Consider the following 13,360-nt stretch of genomic DNA (forward strand, 5'->3'; position numbering starts at 1 on the left):
AGATATTTCGTTAATTCAAGTTAAACCCACTCGTTGAGCCTAATCTAAAATAAGTAAGATTATTCGTTCAACAGATGCTGGTTGTTCCAGCCTAATCAAAATGGATATTATCATAGAAAAAAAATGACATTGCTGAAACAGAGATAAGATCCAGCAAAAATTTGGTATTAATTAAATAATTTTCCTCTCTGATCTAAATCATTACTTTTCCAGCATAAGAATCATCGTAAATGAACGAGAAAAAAATTGATGCTCATCAGTTTATTGAAGAATAGCAAAGTTTGAAGAATACAAAGAATCTCTCATAGATAGATCAGTGGGAGGATGGTGATGATGATGTATTTCGGATACATTGATCGAAGGAGGATAAGCAAGAGGACGAACAGATAGATGAATATTGAGAGGAAGAGATAACACATTTCTTGATGTGTAATAAACAATCACTATAGATGCTTGTCCTTCGTTTGATACTTATTAATTATGAAATAAATTAAATAAAATGTTCAAGTTTTTAATTGTCATCCTCTTCATGACCAATTTCAAAATGTAAAAAGCGCGTAAGAAAGTGAGATTATAAATAAAAAAAAGAGAAAGAAAAAAGTTCTTTAGAGACGCTTGCTATTAAGGGTTTAAAACACGGAAATCAAGACCCTTCAAAAGACCATCTCGTCTTCTTGAATTTCCATTTCAGTCATTTTCCAACCTCTTCATTCTTTTCCCAAGGAATAATATGTTCAAAAAATGACCGCAACTTCTCATCTCACTTACTTCTTCCCAAAAGTAAACTACCCAAATTAATGTTATTTTCCCTGGACCTTTTCTTTTCTATCAATCATTAAAATCCATGCAATCATTCGTAGCGAAGAACTCAAATGAACAAATCCCCACTATTTAATGCAAAATCAATGTGTGAAGCAGTAAATGATATCAATTCCCGAATTTAGTGAAGGCATGCATGCCTGCAAGAATTGCAAAACACATATTTTGGCATGCATCCTGCTAAAAGTGCTACAGTTATCACTCACAACAATTTGGCAATTCTTATATTAACTTTGCAGACATTGGAGTTTTGCAAATCCTGTAATGCTTTTTTAAAGATAGCAAACAAAACAGGTAAGTCTCGTTCACGGAAATACTGAGGCCAAGGAAATAAATGCAAAACGCATGGTGTCCTAACAAGGATGCTGATTAATTAATATGCAATCCACGATATCTTCCATATTAAATGCATCAAGATGTCCGCAATTCCTGAGAAAACCAATGAAACCCGTTATCATTCGATTATCTTCGATATTTCAAGTCTACGGGATGCATTCAGGTCCAGATGGGTTGTCATACTTGAGAAATATGAAAAGTTACTATTCCTGTTGTACAAACATTTATGATTATCGGTTCGTTTAATTTATTCTGGCTGTAGCTATGACCTATTTGATAGGTTATAACCCCTTCGAGAGCCAAGACCTGCTTGGTAGGCCATTAATAACAGGATGAGTGAGAAACCGGCAGGGACAAATCTAAAACAATCCCAATGGACCCCAAACAACAAACACACTAGCAACACAACCAAACTACACAAAAATTGATATAAAATCCCAAAGCAAGAAATCACGCGGGTAGCGTTAAGCAAATCAGTAAATCTCAACTAATATGGTTTCTTTTTTTTCTGGGACTAGGGGATAAGGAAAATAAAGATAAGCGGCGGCGCAAATTGCCCTTTCACTTTGATGATTTTACCAGTCGGAATACACAATGGAATACTATCACTAGGTATAATTTGTGGAATGGAATGATTGATTGAAAATACAAGGAGTGAAATAAAGTGTATTGTATTTAAAGAGAGCACAAAAACTGATAAAAATAGGAATGAGAATAGTATGTATTACATTTGGAGAGAATGGAAAGATTGATAAGAATGATTTGTTATATTATCCTTTTAATTGTTATCGTTTTGTTTCATTTATTAAGATACGTTTTTTTTTTTTTTTTTATGGCGCTATAATGTGATCAACGTGATATTATATTGTGATATTGAAATATGATATTTCATCAATTTTTATTTTAAAGATGGCCAATCTTGATATATCGGGTTCATCATCGACTACTGGAACACCTCGTCGTCATCCTGTAAATGGTCGTGAAGAACGTCCAGTGTTTGTTTGCTTTTTTTCTCGTTTATTTTGTAAATTTTCCCTTGAATATCGAAATATCTTTCGTCTTAATGACAAGCTTAGCATTTTTCTTTTCTTTTTTTTTTTTATTTCTGTATCGGTAAATGATGCAATGCTTAGCAAACAAAATTTGATTGGCAAAATGATTTTCCTTCTTCTTTTTTCCTGCTAACTAAACCATTTCATGTAATGTATTTCGTATAACATAATGTTTTTTATTTGCAGAAAAACTGATTTCCTTTGTCGTGTTAAATATAGCAATGCACTGCCGGATATACCATTTGATACAAAATTTTTAGCATGTCCATTTGTTTCCTTAAGCAGGTTAGTTTGAAATTTGAATTAAACATGAAATTTGGTACACATGGATTATCAGTAGTGGATTATTTTCATCTATTCACATTATTTTTTGCATAATTTCACTTCAGGCATAGCTTACTCATTTTTTTGTTTTATTCATTTATAATGCTTTTTGCTTCATTATTTTGCTCCTTTTTTTGTTGTGTTTGTTAATCGAATAAAAAGTGGAAGTTTTTTTTTATATACGTAATGAATTTAACGGAGGGGAAGTGTTTTATTGTTGGAAGGTTACAAATCTTTCTCTCTCTCTCTCTCTTTCTCTGTTTAAAACACTTTTCTTTTTAGATTCACTGATTACAAGTCGTCTAGTTTGGAGAAAAATTTCAAATTCGAATTACTCTGTGAACCAGACTGTGGCGTTAATATTGATCTCATCAATCCAGAAACTTATTATGTTGATCCGGATAACCCGAAAAAGGTATTTGTGTTTGTTTCTTTCTGCTCAAAGATATTCTTTGACGGTGATTGATTTTATGTTACAATTAGCAATTAATTTCTAGTGACAATTAAAAACAATGAGATGAAGCATATACGGATATTCCTGAATAGGTACATTTAAGGTGTATTTGTGATGCATTTAATAGGTGTAATTTACATTCGTAATCTTAACGTGCTAAGTGTTACTTGCTGAAAGTCGTTGTTTAATGCTTGAAATTCTAGTTTAAAATGATTGAGGGAAGGAAATTGAGATTTATAAATTGAATTTAGGATTTTGTTGATTCTATTGAAAGCTTACTGTTATAGCATCATCCCATTGATCTGGAACTTCTCGAAGATGAGCAAGCAAATCCTCAAAATTTACGCAGGTTTGCATATTTTTCATTGAATTATATAGTTTTTTATTTGTTTCATTCTACTTATGATTGCTAGGAGCATATGCTTCCTTTTGAAGATCCTTGCAACATAGTAAAATGGTGCCGTGGATGAGGAAAACGGAATATATCAGTTCGGAATTTACGAGATTTGGTGTTTCAGCTGAAAGGCAAGAAACAAGAGTTAGTTAATTTTTTACTGCATTTTATTTGTTAGTTAATGTTAGTGTTGGTTAGTTAGTTAATGTTTTACTGCATTTTAGCCTTTACTATTCTATACTTCTAATTTATTTGACATTTTTCATGGTTATCTCCTTTTTTCTTTATTTTTATTCAGATCTCTATCTACTTTTTACGATCATAGAGTTCCGAACACATTAAATATTTTGAACAAATTTTCAGATTGGCTATAGCACGAAGAAAAAATTCCAAACGGACGTGTTGTACAGAGATCGAACATCACAAATTGCAGCAATTAATAAGACATTTGATGATGTAAGTACATTTGCCGATGTAAAGTATACGATTGCTTTCGAAAAAGTTGATCAAATTTTAATGATCATTTGTTCGATTCATTCAATATTTCATAAAGTGTCGATAAGTTAACGATTTACTTCTATGAAGAAAAAGAAAAAAAAGTCGTATAAAATATCTTTTTCAGGCATCGAAAACAGTATTGCAGCACCCAACGAAGAAAGGTGTAACGGCTGTTGAGGAATTACCACTGTTACCAGATTTCGATGTAAGTTTTACTGTCTATGGAAGTACTGTTTTTGACAGTTTTGGTATGCATATCCCTGTAATAGTTTGAACTTCTACCTGTACTTATAATCTATATGAGAATATGCATAGTACTGTGGTAAGACTAATACTGAGTTATATAGCAAAATGATAGAGGAGTGACATCATTGATTTGTTTTACATAAAATTGTTAAATTTGTTAGTTCCTTTGAACATGTAGGATGTAGGTTTTTATTCCAATGAATTAAAATGAAAGATGATAAGTGACAATTATGCAAAAGTTTTTACGGATTTAAAAAACTCTTTTCAGAACTGGATGCATCCCTTTGCACTTGTTGTTTTTGATGGTGATCCAATACCACAAAACGATAAAGTTGATGCACAAACGCTAATGCCGCAGGCACTAATACGGTATTTTTTCGGGATTCTTTCTGGTTTACATTGTAGTCCACTTTAGCTGGTGTTTTTGGGTAAGCTTTCGTTTCAAGAAAATTCCTTGACTAAATTTATATTTAAATAAACTTCAGGTATTTATATGTTTCATTTTTATCGAGTTATCAATTTCGATTTCACGGTAGTTGTGCATTAATAATGCGTTTTTCTCCCATGAAATTCGGTTCATTTTGGAAGTTAACTGACTGCTAAATATCGAAATGCTTTGGGTTACGCGTTTCACAACTTTATGTTTATCTAAGAAATATGTTCTCATATGTTTCCTAGTAAAAGCCAAGTGTTTGCTACCAACGACAGTTGATTGTCAAAATAATCAGATTGGTGATAACCTTCCCCAAAACATATTTATATCACCATTTGGAAGAACTGGTGAACTAAATGATTAATGAGTAATATTGACAAATAAACTGCGATTATTTTCAGTGGTATGATGGACGAAGAAGGTGAGCAGTTCGTTACATATTTCCTGCCGTCTAAAGAAACCTTGGATAAACGTTTAAAAGATGCAGAAGATGGTCTTGAATTTGATTCTGATTATGTGTAAGTTGGAAATTTATATATTAGCTGCTTTAAAAACACTAAAAACTCGTTGTAACTCGTTGAAAAATCTAAAATACAAATCTACTTAGAAGTAATGTTTTTTAAGCATGCACATCCGTTACTGATGTCTGTTTTCTTCGGAAAAGTGACTGTTTTCATTACAAACAATTTGTCATCCAAATTGTGGATCGTATTAGAAATTAAAATTACTTTGATGTTTTAAATCAGAGCTTTCAAAGTAATTCTGATTAAAAATAGTTACATATGGGACTCACATTTATCTCTTTTGATAACATAATTTTCCAGCTATGAATATCAGTCAGTTCGGGATTATAATTGGTTGGTAAGAAATAAATCAACAAAAGGATATGAGCAAGATAATTTCTTATTTACAATTCGTGATGGCGCCGTTTACTACAATGAACTTGAAACCAAAGTTTCGTTAAATCGACGGAAAACCAAACGAATCAGGGTGAGATCTCGATTTATGCAAGTATTTTGTGACGGGAATATAAGTAGGAAGGGAAAACAAATCGAGGATGGAAAATTAAGATTCTTTTTATTGTTAATATAGCTGATAATAAATGTATTTGACATGGATTACCAGAACTACGTGGTGTAGTACATTACCTTATTAGTAAGACAACTGCATACATTGATATTCCGAAAGAGGCTTACGTTATCAAGCATTAAATTGTTTTATTTACTTCATTTATTAATTAGGCAATTAGTGGTTCGGATTGTTTAACATTTGTATTGAGAAGCATATGTCAGCATTTTCTTAGCTTATTTGAAACTTTTAGGACTTTTTTTGTTGTCCTCAGGCAGTGGTTAGATGTTAAATGACAAGGAAGCGAAGTGATTCGTAACGAATTGAAAAGTAGAGTGGACGATGCTTTTGATAGTTAATATGGGAAGGGAAAAGTTATGTGACATGATTGGGGAATATTATTGAAAATATTCAACTTGAATTTATCGACTGCTGTTGCTTTCGAACAATCTTTTTAACTTAAATTTCAGCAAGAAACAAAGTTGATGGTACGGAATCGTGCATACGACGAGAATGAGTTGAATGCACAGGTGAACCAACTTGATTTTTGTTTCTTAGGTTTTTGATTCCAAAAAATAAATTGTTATGTGATATGTATTGTTAGTCTCGTCGACAGTCGACATGAGCATTACGAAATGTTCTGAGGCAAGAAGGAACATTTATTCCCAAACTTCAAGAACATATTTTTTGCATATAGTGGAGGTAGTGAATCGAAAAATAATGCAGGACAAAAGCACTTGACATGATTATATTCGGATCTTAATAATATGTAAGAATCGTATTAGAAATTGCAACTTCTTTCTGATATTGACTTAGTTTCTTTTGATGGTTTTCACTATTTTAAAAAATTGTTGCCAATAGTTTATGTGTAGTTATGATGTTAGTAATATTTGGTATAATGTCGATAACAAAGCGATGATTGAACTTTCCCTTTAATTAATTTCAGCAAGAACGATTAAATAACCTATTGCATCCATACGATGAAAAAGATGACGAAGGTAAATTTTTTTTTTTGTTCCATTTTCTTCTTTCCAATTACTACTTTTATATTATTATATATGCAACAAGATTATTCCAATTTCCACTTAATTATATGCTAAAATTATTTGATTATACGCTTGTTCGTATTTAGTTATATTTGCGCATTATTTGAAAATAAAGTCCTTTTCATTCATATTACGTAAATATTTACGTTTCCGTTAATCACGACAATTTTGTTTGAGGCCGTTTTCGCGAAGTTTCCAGTTAGCTATGCTTTTAGGTTTTTTTCCGCTTATATATTGCGATTTCGAAACATTTAATTTGTTTTAACTAATTTTTTTTTTCTCATGTACATAAGCAGTTAGATACTTGCAGATGCAAGTAAATGTGCAAGAGGCACATGTAACAGTGTAAATGCAATGCTATAGAATTGTTTGTATATTTATATTTTACATAGTATAGTACTTGTTATTTAAAATGGAAACTAAGCGCACGCATTTAGTAATGTCAGACTAGTTTATCATTTATTAAGAAATGCTTGCTATATTTTGGATTGATTACCTTTACTGCTAGAGGACCGACAAAAACAGGACACATAATCTTTGTAAACATTTTGTATATTAGGACCAGTAAGTATTTGCACAAATAGGTATTTGTATACTACTTGAACGGTATTATAAACACAGTAGTACAGTTATTAACAATTACCGAAGACAATTTGAATATTTGGAAATGAAAAAATGAAACATTTGGGTTGACCATGACATTTGATAGTTTTGATTGAAAAAGTAGAAAATATATGGGAAATGCTTGATATTTCAAGTCTAACAGTAAAAGGTTGCCTGAGGAACAACCTCTCCTGTTTTCAAATCGTTAATTTGCAAAAATTTCAGATATTTCAAATTTCAGATATTTCTATCAATCAAATAGATGAGAACAAAAAATCTAATAGGATATTTTATGATCACTCGTCAATTTTGATACTTTTTTTTTCCTTATTTATAAATCGTTTGTTGTGAAACACAGCATACGAACACTTCATTTTTTTGTTCCTAAAATAAATTGAAATTGAATTGTTGGCCAAAATTTTGAAATATTCGATATTCAGTAATCAGAAAATGACATTTTTTAGAATTGATATTATGGACAAAAATAGTTCCCTCTTAAATTTGAAACTCATTGCTGTGTATGTGTGTGTGTGTGTCTGTGTGTGTGTGTATGTGTATGTATGTGTGTGTTAATAACTCTACCATTTACAATACGATATGGCTTATTTGTTTTATTAAGGAGATTTTGCTTTCTTCACTTTCTGTCTATTCATTCATATTCACTCATTCATCCATTCATTCATTCCTACTTAAAATCCTTACTATCTATCTGTCAATATGAATTAGACATAATAAAATATCATAAAATGTGAATGCATGCTGTGAATTAAGAATGCATGCTGTGAAATGAGGAGACGAAGAATTTCAATAAATTCATAACAAACAATGAAATAAAATGGTTGAGTTGAAAATGATGGAAAAGTATTTCATAAATTATTTCGAAATTTAATAAAATATTATTTAAATTTATCTGGTGATATTTTCACATTGAATACTTTTCTTTAGATGCTTGAATAGATTAACTAGTTGTAAATAATTAAATATTTGCACTTTACAAGTTGAATATAATAAAGGTGAAATAAAAGATTTTTATTTTGTTTCATCCTCATCTATTCTCTTGTATTTCTATTCTACACTATTGTTCTTAAATGTAGTTTGGGAGGAAGAAGAAGAAGAAGATTGTAATAGAAGGGAAGAGGATTCGTAATAGTATTTGAAATATGAGAGAGATGAAATAGATTTGATGATGAACTCCTTTCGGATTTGGTTGTCTATTGTATTTATTTAGTAAACATAGTAATGTCCCCGTATGCGTGACATCTGCTAATTGTGCTTTCGGTGCTTTCGCTTGAAGCTTACTTTACTCAAGTATTGTTGTTATTCAATCTGAAATATATATATACATATATATATACATATATATATATATATATACTGAGGATACTGATTGAAAATAAGAGAGAAAAGGAAGAGAAGGAAAGAATGATAAAAGCATTGAAAAGAAAGATTAGTAATAAGTGCAAATAGATAGATTATCTTTTTCCTGCTCAATTGATGTAACAAAGATATATTGATATTTGTTTATGCAAATTATAAGTAAACATATATGCTAATTACCCATTGAATTGTGATGATAAGCACATAAGATATGATGATAATATAATTAATTTCAAATATTAAATATTATGATTTTTTTTTTCAGTGAAATAATATCTCTTCATTTTCTTACAACATTTGTCTATTTAATAAGCATTTAATTTGTTTGCATTTACTTTACTTATAATTTAGGTGTTTGTATGTAGGACATTTTAAAATTTCCAATGATTGGAATAAAATTTAAAATATGAAATATATGACTGAAATCTTTGCGTAAATTTGTTTGTTTGTTATAAATTTTAAAATTATAAGCAGTTATATGATTGCATTTGATTTACTTATAATATAGGTATCTTACTTGTAAATTACTTATTTACTCATAAGCAGTTATATGTTTCAGCTATATATAAGCAGCTATTCATTTTGAAATTATATGGAAATTTGTTTTTTTTTTTTTTTTTTTAAGGATCTGAGCAAGGTTCAAGTGAAGGGAGTGAGCGAAGTCATGAAGATGAAATAGTAGAGGAAACAAATAAGAAAGACGATGATAATGATGGCGATAATGATGATGATGATGATGATGAAGAGGAGGAGGAAGAGGACGAATCAGATAATGAGACAAAACAAGGTCTTATCATTTTTCTTGACTTACTTCTCCCTAGATTGATTGATTTAAAAAAGATTATATGGAATAATTTGGCAGGTGCATCATTGATCCCTTTCTTCTTTGAAGCAACCGTTGACACAGCTGTCCGATATCAACTATGGTCATTATCTGTATAAAACGAAATGCGGTGCATTAAATTGAGTGGTTCTGATGATTTTAATTTTTCATAAGTCATGATGGATTTTCAGGTTTAAAAGTTAATAATGCAAGTAGTGGTGAAGAGGAAAAGGAGGATGATTTAGCATCAGAAGATACGAAAAGTGATGATAAGAATGGTGATGGCGACGACGATGTGCATGATAGTAGTATGCTTGGAAGCGATGATAAATATAGCAGTAATAGTAATAATAATAATAATAATAAAAATGAAGATGTTAATAATGATGATGAAGATGATGATGATGATGATGATGATGATGATGATGATGATGATGATGATAATGGTAATGAGGTTTCTGGGAAAAATGGTTCTAGTAGTGGAGATGATGCTGCGGATGATAATGATGATGATAATGATGATGACGATAATGACGATGATGATGATGATAATGATGATGATAATGATGATGATGACGATGATTAGGCTTATTGTTAGTGTGGTGTTTATGTCTGGCGCTATATTAATTTTCGTCCTTTGTTGAATTTGTTTGAATATTTAAAGATTAATGGTCAGAGTGAGAATTTGAAGATTACACTTTTTTTCATACCTCTGTGGTCTGTTTTTGTTTGAAATGTGGCTTTTTTTTTCAAAATTTGAAAACTGTTCATAATGCGAATAAACTTTCAGTTAATTAATGCAAAATATTGGACATTTGAACACTGAATACTATAAACACTACTACAAAAAACAATTTTTTAATAATGAATTTTTACAAATCTTCATTCTCAATTTTCAAATCACTAGATTGGTTTAAAATTTAGTTTAATTGAAATCCTGAAATTAATTTTTGCTCATACTCTATACCCGAAATGCGAAATTTATTTTGCATTCATCTCTTGAATTTAAATGATTTGAGAGCTTTGCATCATTTTAAAGTTGTCTTAAATTTGTAGAAATTTCAAAATTCCAGTTTTTCATTCATCGAATTTTGTCAATAAAGATTTCGAAATTTGAGGTTGCCTGATTTTCAACACTGATGAAGCTTAAGTAAATAATCTACGGTTTCAATCACTTTATGATTCATTGACTTAATCAATACTGCAACACCTGGCAACTTATGAAATGCATAAGACTTCGGGCTAACATGTAAGCTCTACGTTGATCGAAAATTTTTCTTGCATCATTAAAAACTATTAATAAAATTTTTAAATCGATATCAATTCTATCATATTATTTTTAATAGCTGAGTGAATTTCATCCTAAATCATTCCTATCTGTTTATATATCAAATCAATCCGATTTCTTTCCGGATATTTATTAAATTGATCCGGAAAAAAGAAAAACTTTTCGGTATTAAATTTCTTTTATTTTTATTACGACGATCAAATGAATTCCAATTTATCATATAGTAAATATAAATGACTTTATTAAATGTTAATTTAATTCATTCTCCTACTGAGCTTATCATTACTTTTTTTTTTATCAGTCTTATTAAATCGAAAAATTCTTGTAATAATTTCGAAATAATCATCAAACAATTTACTGTAATTTACTGTTTAATATTAATGTAGTTGATAATGATATCATAGTATTTGTTTTTGATAATATGTTAATTTTTGATAAACTCTTCCTTTTTGTTAATTTAAAATAGCAAACAAGGAAGGATCACTTCTTTTGTAAATTGATAATTATAAATTAATTGTAATCTATATTTATACTTAGTGTTCGTTCGTTTTTTCACTCGAATCAAAATAACCGATTAATTAATTAATTAATTAATTAAATCAACAATATTTGATCATTATCCCTATTTTTTTAAAACATCTCTATAAATGATTGATATTTTTTTTTCCTGCAATGATAACAATGCTCTATAAAATGTTCAAATTTAAACTAGCATTACTTTGTAATTAACGAATAAAGTGAAGCTTTATTAATTAATTTATAAATAATACGAGACAATTATTTTTATAATCAAACAATAAAAAAAAACATTTTTATGTAAACTAATAAAAATTTAATTTCTTAATATAATTGCAATTAATAGTGAATAAGTAAAAAATAATAGCAGTGCTTTTTCGTAATAATTGAATGATTATTTATTATATAATCGATATCATCAATAAATTTAAGTTGTTTGAATTTAAATTTAAAAAATTTAAAATATTATATAATGATTGTTTATTTATTTAATTTCCCTACTCCATCATAACATATATTAATAAATTGATTGATTTATTCATTTCCATCTTATCGCTTTTAAAATTAGATAATATTATCAGATAATATTATCGATCATATATATATATCAATGAATTGATTAATTTTTTCATTTCTATCTTATCACTTTTGATATATATATATACATAACTCTTTTTTTTCAAACTCTTTTCAAATTCCTATTAAATATTTAAGTTCATTTCTATTAATAATAATATTTACTCATAACAAATAATATTAATTCCAATTTTTTAAAGAGATTCTTTCTTTTAAAATTAAATAATATTATTGCTATTTTATCAATGAGACATTATTTCAAGAATTATTAATATAATTTCCTTCTTCTTCTTTTCTCAAACTCTTTTCAAATTCCTATTAATTATTTAAGTTCATTTCTATTAACAAATACACTGATCAATGATTTGGGATAATAAATAGATGAAATGGGATATATAAGAGATCCAATGAAATGATGCATATATAACACCTCAATTGTAATAACAATAATAATGCAATTATTTCCTACTCATAACTTTATGTGTGTGTGTGTGTGTGTGTGTGTGTCTGTCTGTCTGTCCATGTCTGTGTGTCCATGTCTGTGTGTCCATTTATCAATCATGTTCATGTGGTTCTGCTTGTTTTGTCCATCTCTATATTATCAACCTTCAAAATGAGGTTATTGACCAAAATAACTTACCATAAATTTATTTTAAAATATTATCCATATTTATCTCATACACTAAATTCCTTTCTTTCTTTCTTTCTTCCTTTTTTTTCTTTTGGCCAATAATATGATAAGAAAGAAATTGTTGATTGATAATTTATTTGATAAGAATCAATGATTTGATTTTTTTTTCTCCTCTCTCTCTCTCTCTCTTTTCTCTCTCTCCCTCTTTTCACTTTAATTATTCGATTAATTTTTTCTTTCCCTCCTAATATTGAACGGAGAAAGCAAAAAACCTTAACATCATATATTTATTATTTTGGAAATTTTTCATTTAATTATTGTGCGTAAAATTAATCAATTCCTTTTAGAGAGTTAAATTATCAATTATCACTAAATTGGACATTGAAAGAGATGTTTTTGCTGTTTGAAATTTTATAGAGTTATGAAATTCCGTAAATTTAAAGGGCTGAAAAGAAATATTTAAGATATTAATTACTTCAATCACATCTAAATTGTAATTTAATTAGTGATATAAACATAAGTGATAGAACTATTTCAGATTTCAAGCGATTAATTAATTACAACGGATAAATGTGACATATGTTAGAGCACCAATTATAATTGTGTAATAATAATAATAATAGTAATAATAATAATAATAATAATAGTAATAATAATAATAATAATAATAATAATAATAATAATAATAATAATAATAATAATAATAATAATAATAATAATAATAATAATAATAATAATAATAATAATAATAATAATAATAATAATAATAATAATAATAATAATAATAATAATAATAATAATAATAATAATAATAATAATAATAATAATAATAATAATAATAATAATAATAATAATAATAATAATAATAATAATAAT

General features: G+C 28.4%; 1 protein-coding gene across 1 annotated transcript; it reads left to right on the top strand.

The window, feature by feature from the left end:
- Positions 1–2,064: 2,064 nt before the first annotated feature.
- On the top strand, positions 2,065–10,155 carry LOAG_05378 (Paf1 family protein; the record flags this gene model as incomplete). Its single annotated transcript, XM_020446828.1, has 14 exons — positions 2,065–2,150; positions 2,394–2,492; positions 2,814–2,946; positions 3,273–3,334; positions 3,421–3,523; positions 3,743–3,835; positions 4,002–4,082; positions 4,392–4,492; positions 4,958–5,074; positions 5,381–5,546; positions 6,095–6,154; positions 6,571–6,622; positions 9,276–9,437; positions 9,665–10,155. 14 exons carry the CDS (start codon positions 2,065–2,067, stop codon positions 10,057–10,059), a joined length of 1,710 nt encoding a protein of 569 aa, XP_020302875.1. The 3' UTR covers positions 10,060–10,155.
- Positions 10,156–13,360: the final 3,205 nt, after the last annotated feature.

The sequence above is a fragment of the Loa loa genome (genome assembly GCF_000183805.2).
Source record: "Loa loa unplaced genomic scaffold supercont3.464, whole genome shotgun sequence".
In the NCBI taxonomy this organism is placed as follows: Eukaryota; Metazoa; Nematoda; class Chromadorea; order Rhabditida; family Onchocercidae; genus Loa; species Loa loa.